This window comes from Furipterus horrens, unplaced genomic scaffold, assembly GCF_987537825.1.
Source record: "Furipterus horrens unplaced genomic scaffold, mFurHor1.1.pri manual_scaffold_9, whole genome shotgun sequence".
In the NCBI taxonomy this organism is placed as follows: domain Eukaryota; kingdom Metazoa; phylum Chordata; class Mammalia; order Chiroptera; family Furipteridae; genus Furipterus; species Furipterus horrens.
In genome coordinates, this window is record NW_028327179.1 from 58,840,861 (window position 1) to 58,864,497 (window position 23,637).

The following is a 23,637-nucleotide window of genomic DNA, read 5'->3' on the forward strand; positions in this document are numbered from 1 at the left end:
TGAGAGTTATAGTTTTGGTGGCAGGCAATCGGGCCCCTAACTAAAGAGCCCGTGGGTTTGTTTTCAATTGGAGCAGTCCAGGGGTTCTGTAACACCGTGAGTATTCTTTTTGTTGTTGTTGTTGTTTGTTTTGTTTCTTTGTGGTTCCATATGAATTTTTGAAGTATTTGTGCTAGTTCTGTGAAATATGTCATTGGTATCTTGATAGGAATTGTGCTGAATCTATATACTACTTTGGTTAGTAAGAATATTTTACTGCTTCCTATCCATGAACGTGGTATATGCTTCCACTTATTTGTATCTTCTTCAATTTCTTTTTTAGTGTCTTATAATTTTCCAACTACAGGTTTCTTACATCCTTCGTTACATTTATTCCAATGTATTTTATTTTATTTTTTGATGAAATTGTAAGTGGGATTTTCTTAGTTTACATTTCAGATAGTTCATTATAGGTGTATAGAAATGCAACTGATTTCTGGATATTTTATCCTGTACTTTACTTAATTCATTTATCAGTTTTAAAAGTCTCTTGGTGGAATCTTTAGGGTTCTCTATATACAATATCATGTCATCTGCAAATGACAGTTTTACTTTTTTTGTCAGGACTTACAGTAATATGTTGAGTAAGAGTGGTGAAAGTCGGTATCTCTGCCTTGTTCCGGATCTTGAGGGAAACAAGGATTTTTGTCTTTTGTATATGAAATCCTTCCCTATTAGAAATTCATAAAATATGCTGACTATATTTTCTTTGTTTTATTTTTATTTTTTAGTTTTACTTTTCACATTCAGGCCTTCAGGTGTGAAAATGAAAAAAATGCTCAATTCCTAGCTGTGACCTAAAAAGATTTTAAAAAAATAAACATAAATTGTCTCCAGATTTCTTCTATACCTTCTTGTAAGATGATACAGTATTTGAGGCAATACATCAAGAAAACTGAAGAATAAATAATACAAGTGATTTATTTCACTGTTGCATTATCCTTCTGATTCCATCACTATTGTTTTTTCACTGTAATCTTTTTTCCTTTAGCATAGTTCCTGATTACACCAAAAGTTAATATTGTTTAAATTTTTCTTTTTGTCCTTTTATTCCTGATGCTAGAAATCAAGACTTCTGATTTGAGGTATGTTTACATGCCTTTCAGTCCAGGTGTTTAATGATCCGAGCAGCGAGCTGGACTCACTGGTGCCAACAGTCTCTGACTGCTCAGGACTCGGAATCTTAAAGACATCCTGTGACTTAAAAAGAATCTTGCTGACTACTCCATTTCCCTGATGTTGATAAGGAAATCAAAACTAAGCACAAATGGTGTTTAACCTTGATTGCTTTCTGTTAGTGTTTAAGGAACAGTGTATCTGTTCCTTAGCCTTAAAAGAATAAGTGATTGAATTTCTGTTTTTCTGTTTTTGAATCTATAGATGCTATATAGACTTGTTTATCAGGAAGCATTCTCTTCAGTTAATCCTTTAAGCTTCCTCTGTTGTAAGTTTCAAGTACATTGTAATCATTCCTGGAATGTGCCTGTGAGCTCATTCCTGGACCCTCCCTGTTGATTAGCATATCTGCAAAATCCAATAAAAGGAAGGTGCTTGCACCGCTCAGTGCTGACCTGCCTGAGCATGCTGCAGCCCTCCATCTGTCCCATTCTGTCTGCTGGAATTACTTGCAAGCCCTCGACCACAAAGTACTACAACAATTCCTCCATCAATGTTGGTGTACTTTAATTCATACAAAGAAGAGGCTTTTACTTTTATTGACATTCTGCTAATTTGTCTTCTGTTTCATTGATATTTTCTGAGAGGGTATTTCTGGTTTTTATATTTATTAAACATTTTGGTCAGAAAATACAATCTTCATATCTATCAAACCTTTTAAATTTGAGGAGTCTTTGTGACTTAGAACAGTTATAAAAGTTATAATATACTGTTCATATCTGAAAAGAATATGTATATATTATAATCTCAAATTTTTACACCAGTTCTCTATATTCTTACAAATTCTATATAGCTCTTCATTTTAGATGTATTTTCTAAGCCAGCAAATAACCTGTAGATCGATTCCATTTCTCTAATCCAATCTGATATTGCCTTTTAAAAGATAAATTTTATTTTTTTAGGTTCATTGTTATTATTGATATATTTGGAATTACTGCTGTCATTTTCACTTTTTTCCTTCTTCCCTGGCTTCTCCTGGATTTATAGTTTACTATATTTCTCTCCTCTGCTGGTTTGAGATCTTTAAAAATTTTGGTCATATATTCTTTAAAGTAATTTTGAGAAGATGTACCTTTTTATAAATTTTCAAGTCATTATAAAAACATTTTAATCGTTTCAAAAATTGCAAAGGAAGTCATTTCTGGATTAGTGATATTTTAAGCTAAATCCATTACACTATTAACTGAATCTGAATATCACAGCAATTTGATATCTACCATCCTTAAAATGATAGAATATTTTACACTATTTTATTCCCGTTTTGATTTTACTTCCCCATGTAATTTTTATGTCTTTGTAATATAGTGTGATGCTTGAAAGTCTTTTACTGATACCCTGCCATACAGCTGTTTCTCAGAATGTACGAAAAATATATTTGTTGAAAGAAAAAAATATTTTTGGAAATTAAAAAATCCATTTCCTGTATAAACCTCCAAATATTAAAAGACTGATGTCTGAATTATCATTACTATTCAAGTGCTAAAAACATGAATATATCAACTTTAATAAGTTATTAAAAGCACAAAATCAGCCCTGGCTGATGTGGCCCAGTGGATTGTGCGCTGGCCTGAGAACCAAAGGGTCACCACTTCGATTCCCAGTCAGGGTACATATCTGGGTTTCGGGCATGCAAGAGGCAACCACACATTAGTTTTTCTCCCTCTCTTTCCCCTTCCCTTCCCCTCTCTCTAAAAATAAAACTTAAAAAAAGCACAAAATCTTTTTATTGGAAATGTAGTTCAAGGAGATGAATGGTGCTGTATTTTTCTATATTCAAGGGTAAATATTTCCAGTTGCTATATGACACCTCAATTTTATTACTATTTTTAAAGTAAATGCTGAGAACCCATGCACATAAATTAAAGGGGATAAAATTTTGCTATAGTGATGCCATAATTCTTGGACGCCTTTTATGTTATATGCCAAAAATCATAAAGTGATCTATCATTAAATTATTTTTTAATGATCATTAATTGACAATTTGATTAAGCTTTCTTCTTGCTGAAAGCAAAGAATTAAAAACCACTCTAACTGAAGACCTTGTTGTTCAGGCCATTTTCCTTCTCAGCTCGAGTGTTAACCCAATGGCTTTTCTGAGGCTTACCTATAACTTACACTTAGGAGTCATCTTAATTAGGGAAATTATGACAAAACGGAGTAAAGCAACCCCATAAAATTAGAAGTTGCTTAATTTCTTGAGGATGATTATAGAGATTAGAACTTTTCTGTTTGAAAAGCATTTATGTCTTTAACATAATTAGAAGAGAATATAAAGATCTAAGAAGTAATCCTAATTACCTTAAGCTAGAATTCTAAAGTTAAATGCACTATGTCCTAAAACTGTGTTTTATGGATATTTACACCTGTATTTATATGTATTTATATGTTCTGCTGTTAAGAGTATTGTTTATGCTGTTTCATCAAACTAAAATGCATATTTTAACATTTCTGAAATTGGGATGCATCTTATAATTGATGGCATATCAAAGTTTAGTTGGTAGTGTTTTTACTAAGTGGTATATAATGGTGAATTAAATAATAATAATGTCTTGATTAAAAGAAAAATTATAATCGACTGTAAAAACTAAGACCAAAAATATACCTGGTCATTAGTAAGTTTAGTGCTTACTATGTAAAGTATCCTGATGGCTATGATGGTTATGGTACTGATGACTATTGTTTTATTTATAATAAAATCCACAATATATTTGTTTATTTAAACCTAAATACATAGTTGGAATGATAAAAACAGAAATAGCTCAGAGACAATAAGCAGGAGACTTGGGGCAGTTAAAAAATTAATATGAATATATAGAATCTAGTAATAAACCTGGTAAAAGTTAATAAAAATGCTTTATCTAAGAATCTGAAACATGTCCTACAAAATATAAAACCATGAACTTACCTCTGAAATGTGATCTTTCAGCTTGAAGATGTAATGTTAATATGTCAGAAATAAACATGACCTTTTAATTTCCTCCTTGAAATCATGCAAATTATGCTATTCAGACAGGTTTTACACATACTCATTAGGCTCTTTACTGTTACCGATAATGGTGAAGGGAGTTTACTTACAGCAGTCACCAAAATCCAAAATCTCTTACACCAATCTCAAATATTCTAAGATAGATGAGGCCAACAACCTTCTGATTTGTTGCCTAAAGATAAGGTGCCTTCTCCTCATGATCTCTTTGCTTTACTTTCACATTATTCACCCACAAGAAAAATGTTTTTTTGAATAGTCAGGTGACTAAAAAGCAAGGTCATTAAACAAAACCTGCCATTACTCTCCCTTACTTGACAACACATCTAAATTCTGAACATCTCCACACGGGCCAATAAAACCACACTTCACACATAATGAAAATACATTAACTTCCACCATACTACTTTGGTGGAAAGAAAGGAAAGGTCTGCTCAGGTTCAAAGGGAAGGGTCATAACTCTACATCTAGATGTGGTAGTGGCAAGTTTCTGGAACAGTATGTGGGACCTGAAATATTGTTTAACTTTTGAAAAATATAACTGCCACAGTTTTCTTTTGTAAAGTAGGGTAGGGTGATTACACAATGGCAGAAGAGAAAATGGAGAACTGGCATAATCCACTGATCTTGGAGACGGTCTTTAGGCAGATGTGGCTCTGGATGTCCATAAAGTTATCTGTGCCTGCATATACCCTGGAAAGTTGAATACTGTTGTTTGAAGACACAGTTACAGATTATTTTTTCATTCTTTAATTATATAAATACTCAAGATGCAAGCTTAACTATAAATTTCTCTAACATAATTATTTAGCATTTTTATGGAGGTAAAAATATGTACTCTGGAACACTAAAAAAATTTTTTTAATTTAAAAGAATAATCCATTTCTTTCAGTCAGCTAAACAAAAATAGGCTAATAATAGAAATAACCCAAAATGTCACTGTTGAAAGAACTTTGATAACTGAAAAGACCACAAACTAGAGCAACACAGAAATGCACCTTTTCTGAAAACAAAAATGTTTCTCTTAAAAACATCAGAAAAAGACCTCTGGAAGTAGATGTTGGTAACTTGACAGGAAAAAAATTTTTACATTTAGTTGTTTAACATTACATTTATAAAGAAGCAAGATAAAATGCACAAAAACTGTTAATTAGATGTTAAAATCTGAAAATATTCCAAATATATATACTTTAGTACAAAATCCTTCCTGACTTCCTTTTTTTATCTTTGCCAATAACCCTGTGATCTCTAAGAGATGCTTTAATAATTATTTCCAAAAGCCATTTCCTAAAGATAATAATTTTTTTTTTTACCTATTAAGTTCCATAAAAGGGTTACAAAAGTATTCTACTTTCTCTAATTTTCATCATACATCATGACCTCAAATCATCTGGAAAGATAAGGTAGTAGGGAATAAAGACTTTTCCTTTAATATACTGGGGAAAAAGTACTTTTTTTATTGAACAGGAGATAATGGCAGAGCAATATAGTAGATATAATCAGAATGTCTACAAAAATTCACCAAATACTTATTAAGTACCTATTACTTTCCAGGCATTGTTTTAAGAGCTGAGGATATAGGGGTGAATGAGAAATAGTTACCATTTATTGAGTGCTTACTATGTGCCAGGCTCTGGCCTTGAGTTTCACACATGTAAACCCATTTAATTGTCAAACACAACACCTCTATGAGTATTATTAATTTCATTTTACATGAGAAAACTGAGGCATAGAGAAGTTAAAGAATTCATCCAGCTAGTAATTAGCAGTAGTCCTGGTAATCATGGATGTTTTATTAATCTAAAATCCTTTCCTCCTCATTTTCTTTGCCTCCATGATGACATTAACAAATAGAATTGGGTATGGCTCTAATAGTGGTGTGACTATTTCATTTTTAGACATTTATTTCTGGAAATGACTTTATTTTCATGTATTATGACCTCAAAATAGTAAAAAAGCCTGGATATTATAAAACTTAATTTTCTTTCAATAGTTGGGAAAACCTTGGCTAGTGTGGCTCAGTTGGTTGGAACATCCTCCCATAAACTGAAAGGCTATGGGTTTGATTTCAGTCAGGGCATATGTCTACTTTGTGGGTTGGAGTGTGTACAAGAGGTAACTGATCAATGTTTCTCTCTATCCCTTCCGTTCTCTCTCTTAGAAGAAAAAGAGTTGCGGGAAAAAATCCCTTCATATTTTTCTCTCCTTTACTATAGGTACTCCAGGTAGGTCTAGTGGGGCTGATGATCATAGCACCCTGTCTCATTGTAGAGGTGGGCCCACTGTTTAAACTAATTAGGACTTATTACCTGGGTCAGTTACTGGATCAGGATTACACAAAAATAATCTAAGTAAGCATGGCCAATCTGTCTTATCTGGGATTGACAAGAGTTGCGAAACATCCTCTTCACAATGGAAGTGATACTGCTGGTAGCCATATTCCTTGGCCTCAAGAGAAAATGTTTCCACAATACTGAAAAATGTAGAGAAATTCAGACACAAAATACTTTGACCTAGTTATGCAAGAAGTAGGGATGTCCTTGTCCTTTCCAGTTAAGTGAGTATAAAGGGTATAAAAAACTTTTTTATTTAAGCTTAAGTGAGTTTCTGTGACTTCCAATCAAATTTCAATGCAGTTTTACAAAAGCATTACACAAAATATGCACATAAAACAATGGTGATAATAGCAACAGAAATCTCCTTTACCCCTCTTTCCCTTTGAACAAATATAGAAATGTCTACAACTCAAAGATTATCTATTTTATTTTCAAAAGTAGTAAGCAAAATATTTACTGATGAATTCCAATTACAAAGCATTATTTTAATAATTCTACTCCTTTAGCATATGACAAAACCACAATATAGCTAGACAACATGTTTTCTTTCAAAACATTAAAAGACAAATGTCCATTCTATAATGAAGAATGTTAAATATTTGGGAACTGTAAATCTTCTAAAATGTGGTAGGCACTTCCAGAGAGCTAAATATTGCATATTATCCTACCATAGGTCCTCTCTACTAGCAGTATTTGATATGATGAAAAATACCAAGAAGACCCATATCAGGGTTCAACTTAAGTACACAAGTGAAAGTTTTGTCCAAGGTGTATCTCACACATGAAGTTTCCAGATGAATTTCAGAAATGTTAACAAAAGTATCTTCCTTTTTTGCCTGTGAATCTTTGAGCATTGCTGTATTGTTGGCTTATATCCACTACAGATACTGGTTCTAGGCCAGCCCAAGGATCTTCAAGCATTGAAGGCTTGAAATAACTTTCCAACTCATTAGACATTCTTTTTTCTCTACCACGCCCTGATCCAAAAGGTGTAGATGTCCTTGGAGAACCCTTTAGAAAAAAAATCATCAGTTAAAAAAAAAAAAGTGTTTAATAAGAGATCACTGGTACTTTAAGTTAGTAGGGATCACATTGCTAGGTAAAAGTTGTGCCTTGAAGCCAAGTATGTTCAGATGCAAAGTCCATGCTTTCTTTAATCCAGTGTTTTTGTTTTTAAAAACTATTTAAACCATTTAATATGCTTTTATTAACTCCATGCCCACTGTTACCTCAAATACTTTGGGTTTTCAAACTTTGCAGAACTATCAATTGGTGATGAAATAAGAAATAATTTATTTCATTTTTTCCTCAAAAATAACTTTTAATCCTATAGCTTCAAAGTTTCTAGAACCTTGCCATATCATTAGCTCCAGACTGAAAGGAATGAATGGGGCTCGTTTAGCATCAGGAAAGTTGGAGATGCACCGAATATATGCAAGTTGTAAACCACCAAAATCTTACACACACCAGAAATACTGTCTCATCTTCTGTATTCACTCTCACTGACAGGAATAGGGAACTTCCATTATTACCGATTTTCCCTTGAGAAAACTTGGAGCAGAAGCCAGTGAAGTTTGAAAACAAATGCGGGGAGCGGGGGTGGTTAGACAAGATTTAAAAAAAGTGCCAGCAGCCTATAATTCTCTAACCTAGATGAGCTCCACGCTGGGGATCCAGGGAATTCATTCGCTTCCCGCCCGCCCTCCGCGCTCCTCGTTTACCTGGGTTCAGAATAAATCTGCTGAGACGAATTGGCAAGGGCTCTGACAAAGGATAGTGAATTAGGGGAATCCGTGAACGAGTGGCAGCCTAGCGGCTAAACGCAGGAGAGCTCTAGAAAGTAAGGCTCTGCCACTTTCTCAGGTAATCTAAAAAGTTTTAACTTCTCTGAGCCTCAGTTTACTCATTTGCAAAGCGGGGCTAACAATTGAGTCTCATCTCAGAGGATTAAAAAAAAAAAATAACCACGTAAAGGGATTATTAGTACCATGCCTGCCATACAGTTAAGAGCTCGGTAATCGCTGGCTATTTTATTACCTGGGGGTGGGTGTGCTGCTGCCCAGGGGAGTAGCCGAATTGCTGTTGAGACCCCGCGGGGGACCTGGAGTAGGAGCCAGGATAGCCGCCAGGGGACGGAGCCCCGAACCGGCCCCCGGGGAAGCTGCCGCCGTGCCGTGGAGAATGGCTGCTCCCGTAAGGCCTACACCGGGGCCCGTACGACGGCGTGTGATGAGGACTCCCGTACCCGTCCCGAGGGGAGGGCGGCCGTGGTCTTCCTCCACCTGGGGTACCCCGGAAGCCGCTCCCACTACCCCAACCTCCTGCACCGGTGCCGGGGTAAGGAGGAGTCGGGGGCCGAAAACTCTGTCGGTGCATATCTGGAAATAAAAACCAAGACCTGACTGCTCCGTTCCCGGAACTGTCCCGACGAACGCTTCAGAGCTGGTGGTCCTTTACCCAAAGACCTCCGGCTGCCAGAGCCGTACAACAAATTGGTTCCGGTTTTACAAACATTCCGCTAGGGGCAGGGGAATAAATGGGTTATTGAATTGGGTAAAGAATGAAATAATTTAAGTGAAGGAGAGAGGAAGAAGAGGACAAAGGAAAGGCTGAACACCCATCCTGGCTGCGATCTTTGCAGGCTTGGGGTTTTTTGTCGGGACCAATTGACCAGATGCCTGCCTACAGAGTGACACGACACGGTAACTCTCCCGCCCTGCACCAGCAGGCTGGCTGCCGGGCGGGGCGGGGCGGGGCGGGGCGGGGCGGGGCTGGGGAGGCGAGGTCTGAGGTGTCTGTGGGCGCCCCTAGGGGCTGCAGGACGAGTGTGCACTGCATTCTTCTCACGTTGGGCAGAGGGTGTCAGAGAAGCTCGTGATGCTGGCGAGGGTTGCGGCTCTGTGGAGAACCAGCTTTATCTGCAGCCGGGGCGGCGGGAGGGAGCTGTGGACCGGCCGCCCGCAGTCAGGTACCCTTCAAGACTCGGTCTGGGCGGCAAAGGGGATCCCAAACCCAGCCTTCTACCTCAGGCTGCGCCCTGAGTCGAGCGCCCGAGCTTTTCTGAAGTTCCTGCTGACCCTGCAGCCTGCCCTTTGGTCTTTCTGCCTCGACGCACTCTGGATCGCTGGCTTCGTCCTGCTCTCCCAGAGTAACCCAGCCCGGCGTCTGGGCCCAGGGCTGGTGGCTCGCTGCTGCTGCAGGTCCGCGCCCCACGGGGTCTTACTGGGCGGACGTCTTGCCTCTCTCCGTTACCTCCACCCTCTCGTCCCCCAAGTTTAAGTAACTTCAAAAATGTACACCCGCATTTCAGAAGGGAGTTCAGATTTCATCTTTAACTTGGAGAGGCTGTGCAAACAAATGCTGAACTTTATTCCCTTCTTTGGATTAGGCTAGAAAACAGGGATGCTGATTTTCAAAGAGCAAAATTTCGCCAAAGCTCTCAAGATCTTGATTATTTCACAGACTTTTATAAAGAAAAATGTGATAATTCAAGAATGACATCTAATGTATAGTAAAATACGCCTTTGTACCAGACAGTTGTCCCAGAATTTGTTTGGAATTCTAAATTGATATTTACTATAGTTTTGTAGTCCTTCCTTTCCTCCCTCCGAAATTGGGGTTAGACTCACTGAGTCTTGATTTGAAATCAGCTTGTAATAAACAGAATCTTAAAGAACTTAAAATCATTCAATCTTAGCTCATAGGTAGCCTGTGCTTTTCAGCCTATACATATTCTTGTAGCTGCCACTCCTCGCTCTATTCCCTGAGAGGCCTAGCCAGAGTGTGATGTCTTCTCAGCTTCCATCCTCTTTAGTGAATGGAAATCCACCGTTTTTTTGTTTATTTGTTTGTTTTGTTTTGTTTTTTGGTTGGTTATTTTGAGAAAATTTGGTTCACCAAATTTCTCCTTTAGAAGCAAGTTGTAGAATCAGTCAAAGCAAAATAATCTCATCTGAGGACCCCAGATTATCCACTTTACTAAATACTTATGTTCTGTTCCAAAATTCTTTCTGGACTCTGTCTTTGGTGCGTCACATCATATTGATCAATGATTCTCACCTGTTGTCCCTTTTATATCATCAGCCAATCTATGTTTTCTGTGGGGAGGGAGCAGAAAAATGAGAGTGGTAGGAACCAAATTAATTATTAATTTTTTTAACTGGCAAGTAATTTTGCAGAATTCAGTAAAATACTGTAAGTTGTCTTTTGACTTGTCTTACAATTCTAGAACACTCTTCCCTATAGTGCTGTCTTACTATCTTCTATACATATGAACTTGTATTAGAAAAGGCGGAGGGAAAGAAATGCAATGGAAAAATTTTGACACGTAGGTTAAGCATGACAGCGTGCCTTTCACCATCCTTGCAGGTGAATAGGATGATTGAAGGAGAGTAAATTCTTGATAATTGTGAGGGACAGATAAAAGTGACACTTAAACTGGTAAGAAATGATTAGCAGCAAGAGAGTAATGTAATCTTGAACACTGTAATTTAGAAATAGAGGGGCTGGAGACAAACGGTCAGAGATAACCCAGAGTGCAAGGGGAACCCATCATGGAATATTAATCACTTGGGAATTATGCATGGTCAGCTAGTTAAGGAAACTTATTCCTGAGTTAATTACTACCCTTAGTTGATTTAATCAATTGCGTTAGATTGTGACTCCGGAGTATCCAGTAGGGGAAAATGGAGAGGAAGGGGAGGGGGAGGAAAGGCGTGTTTACTCGCATTAGGATAAAAGTGGCCTGCTCTGAGCTTTGGCGTGCACCCTTGATCTGGCTGCTCCCAGAGCTGCAGATCTGTGAATAAATAACTGCTTCATTTACTGCTTAAGTCCTGTGTCCTGATGTTTCATTGTGAGCTTTATTTCTCACAGTAATTATCTGGCTTTGACTAGAAATAAATGATAAAGATTTATTCAAGGGTGTTAGGGTTTGCAAGTTGCACAGCTAGGCAATACCCAGTGTTCTGAAGAATAAAGGAAAGCTTAGAGTCCTGTCAATGTAAGAAATATCCAAACCTGTTAAGAATTTTTATGAGTTTATTTGCGCTAAACTAATGACAATGCCAGAAAGCAAAATCTCAACAGATTGAGGAAATGCTCCAAAGAGTGGCAGTTTTGCAGTTTATTTTATACATCAGAATCAAAAAAGGAGATGTAAGGGACATTGAATGAAATTCTCTGGTGGTAGATTTAGGGAGGCAGGAGAAAACAAAGTGATTGGATAAAGAGTGAACTGGAGAAACACTTATTTTACACCAGTGGGTATAGAATAGTTAACAATTAACATTTACAATACATAGAGGTGGTATTGGGCAACAAGATAACAATAAGGGGTTCAGTGGTCTTGTGCTCTTGTGCCCTCAGGGGTCTGGAAAAAAGGGAATTACTCTGACATTCCAGGCGTATGTTATCTTAGATGCAAAAAGAAAGCACAGGCTCACTTAAGGTAAAGACTGACCTTTGTCAAGGAAGCTACAGACCTAGGATGTGTTTACCAGCCATGACTTGCTTTTAGTTAGGAATTTTCATGTTCAGATCATCCTATGTGGTTACTTTTAGTCTCTGAGTTTGTTCCAGGCCTTCCCTGAGCTTGTCAGATTTAGTATGAGGCTTCTTTTTCATCCACAGTTCTTATAGTAAAAAGTGCATTCTTGGGAAGAATCAGTCCTGCTTTCTTAGCTTCTGGATTGGTCAGATGGTAATCCTCTCCAACAGTGATTTTCAACTGGTATGCTGAGGCACACTGGGGTGCTGCAAGAATTAAAACATGTAATACCTGACTATTTAGACATGGGTACTGTCCTCTTTTCCCTTAGATTGTCAAATTTAAAGAAATGATAACAGTCAATGTAACAACAGTTGTCTGTTGTGAATGAATCAAAATTATACCTATTTTTTTTGTCATATTGGCAAAAAATATAATTTTTGGTCTACCGTAGAATTTTAGTCATTAGTTTATATGTGCCATGAGATGAAAAAGATAGAAAATGGCTGCTCTAGATGACCTGTGATCTGGATAGTGTGTATCAGGTGGTCTGTATATGTAAACATTCTTTCCTTAATCCTTCAGGGAATAATCAGAGGGTTACTGAATAAGAATAGTTTCCTCCTACCTCAACCTGCTTGATTTTAGTAATTAAGCATCTTAGCTATAGTGACTTCATTTTATTTCTTCACTCTATTCTTCAACTGAAGATTATACTTGGATCACTTCTGAGAATATGCCATTTGCCTTTTACAGATTAGGAATTAGCCTAGAAAAGTTAAGTGACTTGCTTAAATTCACATTGCAAGTAGAGATGGGATCAGAACTCTGGCTTGTTAAATTCCAGGCAATTGTTGTCCTTTTTTTTTTGTTGTTGTTAATTGTTTTCTTTATCCTAAGTAAAGAAATAGGAATTGATAGTCTATCCTTTGAAAAATGGATCATGCAAAATTTTGAAAGAGGTATTGGGTAGCATAGTACTTTAGATTTAGAGATTATTATGTTTAACCTTAATATTGAATTTTTTTATATGTAGCTATATCCAGGTGTTAGCCTGGGAATTTCAGGATCTGAGATCCCTAAATATCTATAGGGTTTACAGTTGTGAGTACACAGAACATAGAATTTACTCTTGTATTATTTTTTACTATTGTATTCCACATGAACAATGATAAACCTACTTTTGCCATATCCTTTATTTATATTTGTGGATGAAAAAGGGGCCACGTACTTTGAGAAATGCTCACAATAGTACACTGGGACATCGGACTTCAGCAGCAAAGTGAGGTGTTTAGTCACAAGTCTGCAGAGTCAGGCGCACAGCCAGCCAGGGGCATGGGAGCCCAAAGTAGACAAAGTAAATTGCTTTTATACTAATGAGATTAGCTCCGCCTTCCTAACTCAATTAGCTCCTCCGCCCCTCTACTTCTCCCCTATTTCTCCATTACTGGTTAATCCAGGTTTACAATCTAATTCGATTAACTAGTTAACTAAGGGTGTGATTAACTAAGGATAATCTAGTTATAGGTCTAATTCCAACTTATTTGCAAAGTTATTTAGCTACATCTTCCCATTTCTCTGTGTTTGCTGATGACAATCTTCCTTCTTTTGATTCCAGAGATATATGTGAGGACCTGCAGAATGTCATTTCCTTGCCCCTTTCCCATGATTCATTTGTTAATTATCTCCTACTGGTTTGAGAGTCACTGACTTCTTTGTCCCTTACAATACTAAATCTGATAAATTCAGGGGAGGCCTGCATGGCAGACCCTATGAACTCAGAGACCAAAAGTAACCACATAGGATGGTCTGAACATAAAAATTCCTAATTAAAAATGAGTCATGGCCCATAGTCACATCCTAGGCCTGTAGCTTCCTTGACTAAGGTCAATCTCTATCTTAAGTTAACCTGTCTATTGTCTTTTTGCATCTAAAATAATATACCCTTGGAATGTCAGAGCAATTTCCAATTTTCCAGATCCCTCAGGGTACATCCATGGCACCAGAGCACAAGACCACAGACCCAGATACCATCTCTATGTGCTGTAAATGTTAATTGTTAACTGTCCTCTACCCACAGGTGTAAAATAAGTATTTGTTTCTCTGTTTTACTCTTTATCCAGTCACTTTGCTTTCTTCCTGCCTCCCCTAATCTACCACTGATGAATTTCATGCAGCCGTCCTTAAGTCTTCTCCTTTGATTGTAATGTATAAAATAACCTGCAAAACTTCCACTTTTTTTTTTTTTAAGATTTTATTTATTTCTTTTCAGAGAGAGAAGTGAGGGAGAAAGAGAAGGAGAGAAACATTGATGTGTGAGAGAAACATCAATCATCAATCTGGCTGCTCTTGCATATCCCCAACTGGGGACCTGACCCACAACCCAGGCATGTGCCCTGACAGGGAATCAAACCTGTAACCTTCTGGTTCACAGGCTGGTGCTCAACCCACTGAGCCATACCAGCCAGGGAAAGAGTGCCCCTTTTTGAAGCATTTTCTCAATCTGTTAAGATTTTGCTTCCTGGCATTGTCATCAGTTTGGCTCAAATAAACTCATAAAAATACAGGTTTGGATATTTATGCCAACATATTGAACTTACGTATATGTGTGAGTTCAGGAAAAGAGAGATGAGGGGAAGGGTAAAGTTTTGTTTCTTTCTGGTGGATTGAGATGATAGATATGAGAACATGAACAGAGAACATCAGGAACTTTATAAGTACCTGTGAGTTGTATGACACCCTGGAAATAATTGGTTAACTTTGTGGTGGTGTATATTTTACATTGTTAAAGAATAAAATTCGGCCTAGTAAATATGAAGATCTACTTGGCTTTATTAAGTGATTCGCAAATTGGGCATCATCCCATCTAGCAACTAGAAGGGTGCTCTGAGAGGATTGTACAAAACTGAAGTTTTTTTTTAATAGGCAGGAGGGTTTGGCAGGGGAGTTAGTAGCAAAAGAAAAGAAAGGATTATTTTTAGGCCAGATTCTCTTTTGCGGAAAGGGAATGTCAGGAGTTTTGTTATGCTTATTACACCACTAGTACTGATCCAGTTTAAAATTCCAGACTGATCCGGTTTAAAATTCCACCCCTGGGAAATGCTGAAACTGCAGTTAAGGTGATGTGACTTAGCAAAAGAATCCCCTTTTGGCCTGTTGTTTCTTTTCTTTAATGACATTAATGCAGGTTAAGAGTACCAAGCCAAGAAAATTTAAGTGTAAGTGTAAATGAAACTTTGTTTCTGTAAAACTGAGGATCTTTATTTAGTTTACCTATGATTTTTAGTGTTTCTTTCTTGCAGTGGTTAAATTTTTTTTTTTTTTTTTTTGTACAGACTTCAAAAAAACCATGTTGGAAGCTTAAAATATGAGTGCAGATGGGCTGTATTTGAAGCAGAAATTGGGGTTCCAGAAACCTGTTTACCCTGTACCTTCACTTTATGGCCCCTCTGAAAAGAGGGTTTTGGGGCACCTCTGTGGAGTTCCCAGGGTTCTTCAGAAAGGGTTTGAAAGGCAATGTTTTAGGAGATGTCAGATAATAACGAGTACTGCAAATATAAATACTTCGGTTAGTTTTATTAATGTGTAAATATTTTTATGTTTCTGTATGGTCAGGGCTTATAAACTAAAAAACTGAATCTGATTTAAAGAGCTTGCCTTGGAAGTTAAAAGATGACTGAATAGATTGCTAGGGAACTCCCAGGAAGCTTATGTTTATATTTCAAAGGAGTATGAGACTCAAGAGCCTTGGAGACTTTTCCCCAGATCAAGGTTGTAAAACCAATGAGGTTTATCTTACCCCTGGAGACATTTATTTACCTTCCAAAGGGTAGGAACCCAGGGATCTTTCTCTTTTCTTCCCAAGGAGAATTTGCTTACCCTGGGGGTATACATTTAGCTATTTTATACATACTCCCACATTCATAATTTTGGGTACCTTTCCTTGTGGTTTAGCCCCTTTATGTGAAGGCTTAACAACTGGCTCTCATTAGCTGTTTGGGAAAATGGTGGATTTCTTGATGTAAGTATTAATAACTTATCCCTGCTCTAGAAAGCTTGTGTACGCCCTGGCTGCTGTGACTCAGTGGATTGAGTGTAGGCCTGCGAGCCAAGTATTGCTGGTTCGATTCCTAGTCAGGGCACATTGAATTGTTTGCATGTCAGGTCCCCAGTTGGGGGCATGAATGAGAGGCAACCACACAGTGATGTTTCTCTCCCTCTCTTTCTCCTTTCCCTTCTCTCTAAAAATAAAATAAATAAGTAAACAAATAAATAAAATTATTTATAAAAAAAAGAAAGCTTGTGTCTACCTTTATTATGAATAGATGTAAATATTAATGTATTTTTGATATAAAACATTTCTTAGGACAAGAGAATGTATTAATAATTCCTATGTATAGAAATATTTTCAGATTATCTCAGTTTTCCTTGTAGAGGTACTATTGTTAGGTAGTCTCTAGGAGGTGATTAGCTCACTCATTGATAGGGTTAGGCCTGCACTGAGCACATCAGAACACTTAACTATCATGTAAGTGATGTTCTCATTGATAAAGCAAGTTTTACAGACAGCTTGTTTTCAGGAGTCTCTGAGAGCCAAACTGATGATCTTTTTAGTTCTAAACATGTATACATTGTTTATGGTAGTTAAGCACAGGTGAAATGTTTTATGCATATTTACTTCTTTGTAGACTGATATTCTTCACCCAGATAAAAAAAACAGATATTAATACATGAACTCACACTTGTAAAAGTTTTCATTGAAAATAATAAAATTGCTGACAGAATACTTCTACATGAAGAAAAATGTAAGAATATGAATATTGTATTTCACACACAATTTTTTGTTTTTAAATGAATAAATGAAATTTTATTATCAGTAGAGTTTGTATTTTTGTGTTTTTCCAGTTATAAAAAGAATGCATACTTTTGTAGAAAGTCTGAAATGTTTAGAAAAAAAGCAAGAGAAATATTAATGCATTTTTTGTTTTACTTTATTCTTTTGGTATTGTTTCATGGGAGGGGAAGGGCATAAGAAGCCTAGCCATGGATTTTTCCAGACTCTGCCTTCCTTTTTCCCTTGCTGATCCTATCACTTACCATTTTGCTCTAATAAACCTTAGTCATGAATACAACTATATGCTGAGCCCTGTGAATCCTTTTAGCAAAACCACTGAAAGTGTGGGTAGTCTTGAGGAACTCTGAAACAATACCGAAGACAGAAAGTAAAACAAGTTGTTTTTAGAAGTGAAATTCCAAAACAATTCCAAAAGTATATAGCAGATAGGGGAAAAGTACTTTTACTAAATATGACTAATAAAAGGTTAATATTTATGCTACATAAAGAATCTGTACAAATCAATAACAAATATGCCTGTAGAAATATAGGCCAACAATAAGAATAGGTAATTTAGAAGAGGATATGAAAAACAGCAGATATGAAAAACAGTGTTTAATTCTATAGGTCATTAAATAAGTGCAAAGTAAAATGACAGTGACATGCACACTCGTAACTGTCAAATTTGCAACAAACCCCACAAAACTTAATTAAGAGATGACATTCAGGGTTATAGAAGATGGTGGAGAACACCATTTTAATACACTCTGATGCCAGTATATATTAATACTGCCTTTCGGTGGACAATTCGATAATCTGTGTTAAAAGCTTTAAAGAGTTTGCAACATGACCATGGCTAGACTATCTTGAGGTCTGCTTTTATCCTTGGAAACATGCTCCTCATTTTTCCCTTCACCATTTCCCAAAACTCTTAAGTGCCTTAAAGAATTAATTTTTCTCAAAGAGAAATTTCTGGGAAGGTTCAATAGTCTTTCACACAGAAAGCATCCTAAGTTCTCTCTAGACCTCTCTTCTGCTCCCCATAATTGCTCACTGGAATATATAAAAAACAAGTCATATTATGAATCATACATATCTACCTCATATACTTCTAGGCTACCCTTTCTCTTCCCTTCTATTTCTCCTAGTTAAATATCTATAGTGTTCTGTAAAATTGGGCTCAATATGTTTTGTGTGTGTGTGTGTCAAAAGATGCTCATCGTATTCACAGTCTAATACTGCAAACCCCCCCACCCCTACATTTTCTTCTATCTATGGTAATTTTAATTCCACCACCCATACCTGTGACAGTTTTTATCAACCTAGAGTGGGTGCTTTTTTCAGTTTTCCCCTGGAAGGGGTGTATTTTTCTAATTTGTGCAAAGGTCTTGCCTTTGGTTAGTCTTCTCCCAAGGGAGAACCATATCACCATCATTGAGAAGTTCAAGGGGCGTCTTGGGTTTGTGAGCCCTCATATTCAGAAATTTTCACTGTTGTTTATTTCATCCGTTCCTGGTTCAGCCACTCTGATCCTCTGAGTAGTTGCTTCAGAATGGTCCATTAGAGACGCCTGAATGCTGAAGGAGTTTATTCCTTTGTCTTGCTGACTTTTGGTTATGAATTCTATAAAACTATAAATTTATAAAATTTATAAACTGGTACTGTTTTTCATCCTTCCACATAATCTGTACTAGTGATCTATATTAGGTCCAGTGAGAGTGAGAGGAGAAATGACAGGAGAACAGGCTGTGAGTTTAAAAGATTTATTTGGCCAGCTGCAACTGGTAGGCTGAGACCAAAAATGGCATCAGCCCCGAACAAAAGTAAGAAAGGGGTTTTTAAAGAGGATGTCCCTACAGAGTTGAAGGGACTTTCTGCAGATGGCTCTGGGTGTGTTGGCTCTGAGAACAGAGAAGTTTACTAAAACAGAAAAGTTACTAAATTCTTGCCAGGAGACTAAGGTATCATTGAAGGACATAGGCAGTCACTGGTGTCAGCAGTTACTGGGCAAGCAGCGGATTTATTGGGACTTGCTAAAATTATACTAGAATTCCCAAAACCCAGGTCTTATGCTGAAGAGTCTATATCCTATATGAGATTTGAGAAACAGTCCCTTGCATATATTAAGTTGATATTTAAAAGTTTTTATCACTTAAGTAAATTTTACATGAACTAAGGTGAGAGTTAGATCTGGGATGTGTGAGGAATATGCTTTCCTTTTGCCTAGTGGGAGAAAGCTTATTGTGAAAGAAAGTTTATTTATAGCCTGATTGATTTTAGGAAGAACATATGTAGAAGTTGAATACCTGAAAATCAATTTCTTTAAAATGATTCAGTATGTCTTAGGAAAGTCTTCACATATCTGAGGACTACAGTATTTTCTCACTTATTGCGTGTATTACGTTCTAGACCCCTCCACGATAGGTGAAAATCCGTGAAGTAGGAACCTTACATTTATTTTAGTATTTATATATATTTTAAGGCTTTATAAATCCTTCCCACACACTTATAAACCATTCCCAGCCCCTTATTAACCGTTCCCAATCCCTTATTAACCTTTTCCACACTTTTAGAAACACTACTTATGTTCTTAAACATATTCTACACTCTTAAACCTACGTAACTTTAACAACATACGTATACAGTATCGCAAATCCCACAATATAGCAAAAAATTCATGATAAATAATTAAATATAATATTTTTAAAAATCCCACAATACAGTGAGGGCGCACGATAAGTGAACCGTGATATAGAGAGGGACTACTGTACTGCTAAAGGGACAGTAAAGCAATGCACCCACGTTGTTGGCATTAAGGCTGTGAAATTGCTTACAGGATACCTACTATTTCTCTTCCTCCAGGGCTTGGCATCTTTATTTGTCACTATAGGCTAGGTTGTGATATGGTGCAAATAAGCCCACAGTCTCAGTGGTTTTATACAAACAATAAAAACATTGTTCTTGCACATATAGCTTCTCAGTTTGAAACTTGTATTCTCTAAAGTCACTAGCTGTAGAATAGAGGCTTGGAGGATTTCATGGGAAATTTTTAAGAGTTAGGCCTGTAATTGGCTTATATTACTTTTGCTTATGTTTTATTGGCCAGAATCCAGGCATTTGGTCTAACCTAATAGCAAAAGAAGTTGGAAATTGTAGAAGAACAGACATTTGGCATTAGCACTGACTTGTACTTTGGTTGTGGCATGCTTTACCCATGACTCAAAAGCCTTTTTCTGTTCTTTTTGCACCATTCTTCCTGTAAATTTCTCAAGTTTTCATTAAAATAGTAGTATCTAAAAGGTCCAAAACCTGTTTGTTTGCAAATTCCACAGCAGTAACTAAGTTCTTTCAGGAGAGGGATAGTTCTTAAGAAGTTGGGTGCCAACAGAAGGTAAATTATATATTATTATAAATTATTCACTTGTTTTCTGGCTGTCTCTAAATGGTTTAATTGCCTTATAATATATGCATCACTTCCACACTGCCGTTTAACAACTCAAAAATTTTGATTTCTCTGGAATGTCTTTCAGTTGATACTAATTTTCCAAGTACCTTAAACTCCTAAAATTACCTACCAAGCTATACGATTAGGAATAGAGCTTATTTCAAGACTCCTAATGTGTGCTAGAAAGAAAGCATCCTGCTAACTATTCTGGATGAAGCCTCAGCAGGTGAAGAGAGCATGCTTTTGTTACTGGACAGCAGACCCACTCAGGGCCAGCTGGTAGTGTGTGGGTTCTTGACTTAGAGTAGGAAAGGTTTCACAACATGAGTCCAGGTGATTATGAGGATTTATTTATTAAAGCTGGGGACAGTAAGACAAGGAAGGGCTTAGCATAGAAGAAGCAACAGAAGAGCCTAGGCTGGGCTGTCTTAGCTCACTGGGAAGTCAGAGAAATGGGAGCTTTGGGGACAGGTTCAGGAGATTAGCCTGGGACAAGCTGCCAGCTGGCCATTGCCTTAGAGTTTAGGAGGAGTTTGCCTGTGGGGAAAGGAGGGGGGAAGAAGAAGGGAAAGGGAATGGCACTGTCTCTTTTTTGCAGGCATGAATCTTAGGGGAGATCTCAGGGGAGGGTTTCAGAAGAATATTAATCAGTTCTCCAGGTGTGCCCTTTCAGGGTTGTAGTCTCTATGGATTGGTCAGTGTCAAGGCATTGGGGTGGGTGTTAGTCATTGTATTTGGTCCTGATGTCACCCAACTGGTTGTGTGGCTTTTTCTGGTCTGGAGATGAAACTCAACTGAGTCTTAGATGTTATCTCTAGAAAAGTGACCTGTATTTGGCTGTAAATTGGTTGGCCAGTTTATTCAGCTACCTGTCTCAGTTTCCCTATTCCACTTGCCAAGGAATTTTCTTAGCTGCTGCTCCTTTTTTCTTTGTTATGTTTTATTGATTATGCTGTTACAGGTGTCCCAATTTCTTTTCCTTTTGCTTCCCTCTGCCCAGCAGCCCCCTCCCTCCAGAAGTCCCACTTCCCCCTTAGTTCATGTCCATGGGTCATGCATCTAAGTTCTTTGACTTTACTCTTTCCTGTACTATTCTTAACTTCCCCCTGTCTATTCTGCACCCTCCTACCATGCTTCTTAATTCCTGAACCATTTCCCTCCTTCTTCCCCCTCCCCCTTCCAGCTGATAACTCTCCACATGCTCCTCCTGATTCTGTTCCCACTCTGGTTGTCTGCTTAGTTTGTTTTTGTTTTTATTTTTTAGATTCTGTTGATAGTTGTGATTTTGTTGTCATTTTAATGTTCTTAGTTTTGACCTCCCTTTTCTTAAATAAGTTCCTTTAACATTTCCTATAAGGGCTTGGTGATGATGAACTCCTTTAGCTTTACCTTGTCTGGGAAGATTTTATCTGTCCTTCTGTTCTAAATCATAGCTTTGCTGGGTAGAGTAGTCTTGGTTGTAGGTCCTTGCCTTTCATCACTTCGAGTAGTACTGCCAGTCCCTTTTTGCCTACAAAGCTTCCTTTGATTAATCTGCCGATAGTGTTATAGGTACCCCTTTGTAGGTAACTCTCTTTTTTTCTCTTGCTGCTTTTAAGATTCTCTCTTTATCTCTAACCTTTAGCATTTTAATTATAATGGGTCCTGGTGTGGTCCTCTTTGGGTTCAACTTGTTTGGGATTCTCTGTGCATCCTGGATTTCTCTATTTCCTTCACCAAATTAGGGAAGTTTTCTTACATTATTTTTTCAAATAAGTTTTCAATTTGCTCTTCCTTTTCTCCTGGCACCCCTATGATTCAAATGTTGACACGTTTAAAGCTATCCCAGAGGCTTCTAAGGCTCTCCACATTTTTTTAAAGTATATTTTAGTGATTATGTTGTTACAATAGTTCCAATTTTTCCCCCTTTGCTCCCCTCTGCCGAGTACCCTCCTTTCCCCAGCCATCCCACCCCCCTTAGTTCATGTCCATGGGTTATGCATATAAGTTCATTGGCTTCACCCTTTCCTATATTATTCTTTAAAGAAATTAATATATTTACTTTTTATAACAATAACAATTCCCCCCTCTCAGACTTAAGACCATTTATAATCTTATAAAGGACAATGGGCGAAGGTCTTGTGCTCCTCTAGCTGCTTCAAGCTGGACATATTCATCGTCCTACCTACCCTTGGGTCTAGAAATTCCTAATAAGAGTGGGGGTGTGGAGGGGAGGGTGGCCTTCCCACATGAGGAAGGATCTTGCAGACTCCAGGTCAGTTGGCTGTCCCCGGACAACAGCATGCTTGGTTTAACAGGCTGGCATCCTTGTTGTGTTCTGGGGGCAACAGATTTGGCAACAGGGTTAAAAGTCATTATTCAATCCATAACCACTAGATGATAAAAGGCAGGGATTAATTTTTCAATGTCCCACATTAGGGGGAAAAAAGGCTTCTTTGGAGGAAGGTGTGCAAGGCACATCACACCTGTCCAAAACCCTTTTGCCCACTATACTTAATTTGGGCTGAGGGGAATATTTTAGGTTTCCCCCCTCTCAGACCTCTATTAACAACTGATCTTATTAGTTTTATGCAAAGACCTTATGTCATTACTTACTTCTTCAGAATGCCAAGTTATGGAGGAATCAGGTAGGGAAAAAAATAAACAGTGTGAAGGAAAATTCTTGTCCTAATATTCACTAAAATTTCATTTCCATACTTTACATTTTCTTTTGTTCACTTTCTTACATGTGAGTTTTTTTTGTTGTTGTTGTTGTTTTTTTTGAGGGGGGGTGATATGCTGACTCATTTATTAATTTATTTTGCTTTCATTTTTTTCTTTCTCTAAAAATTTCTGTTTGTTTTTCTATTGCAGTTGTCCCACTTTTTTCTCTGTTGCTTCCCTGAACCCTGCTCACCCCTTCTCCCACAGTCAGTCCCAACCCAGTTGTCCATGTCCATGGGTCATTTATACCTGTTCTTTGATTAGACCCTTCCTCTTCTTACCCCCTTCTCTCCCTCCCCCCTACCCCCTTGTCACTGTTAGTGTACTCCTTGTTTACATACCTCTGGTTCAATTTTGCTCATTTGTTTGTATTATTCATTAGTCTCCTGTATTAGGTGATATCATATGGTATTTTTCTTTCTTTGCCTGGCTTATTTCACTAAGCATAATTCTATCTAGTTCCATCCATGTTGTCGCAAATGGCAGGAGTTCCTTCTTTCTCTCTGCTGCATAGTATTCCATTGTGTAAATGTACCACAGTTTTTTGATCCACTCATCTACAGATGGGCACTTAGGCTGTTTCCAGCACTTAGCTATTGTAAACAGTGCTGCTATGAACATAGGGTTACAGAA

General features: G+C 37.5%; 2 protein-coding genes across 3 annotated transcripts in view; one reads left to right on the forward strand and one right to left on the reverse strand.

Moving 5' to 3' along the window:
- Positions 1-6,764: 6,764 nt before the first annotated feature.
- MPLKIP (M-phase specific PLK1 interacting protein) lies at positions 6,765-9,141 on the reverse strand. The gene is made up of 2 exons (XM_090286755.1): positions 8,572-9,141; positions 6,765-7,545 (listed from the first exon to the last, which is right to left on the reverse strand). The coding sequence occupies exons 1-2, from the start codon at positions 8,908-8,910 to the stop codon at positions 7,345-7,347; spliced, it is 540 nt and encodes a 179-aa protein (XP_090142881.1). The 5' UTR covers positions 8,911-9,141; the 3' UTR covers positions 6,765-7,344.
- Positions 9,142-9,372: 231 nt separating this feature from the next.
- The window catches only part of SUGCT (succinyl-CoA:glutarate-CoA transferase), a 1,282,463-nt gene continuing 1,268,198 nt past the window's right edge, over positions 9,373-23,637 (forward strand). For both annotated transcript variants that reach the window (XM_090286756.1, XM_090286757.1), the window contains exon 1: positions 9,373-9,502. In XM_090286756.1, the coding sequence (XP_090142882.1) occupies positions 9,412-9,502 (91 nt within the window). In that variant the 5' untranslated portion in view covers positions 9,373-9,411. The remainder of the gene's footprint in view (positions 9,503-23,637) is intronic.

Excerpts from the sequence above, each read along its gene's own strand:
- MPLKIP (XM_090286755.1), bottom strand. The coding sequence starts at position 8,910 with ATGCACCGACAGAGTTTTCGGCCCCCGACTCCTCCTTACCCCGGCACC. Across the intron at positions 7,546-8,571 it reads AGCAGCACACCCACCCCCAG|GGTTCTCCAAGGACATCTAC; the intron begins GTAATAAAATAG and ends TTTTTTCTAAAG.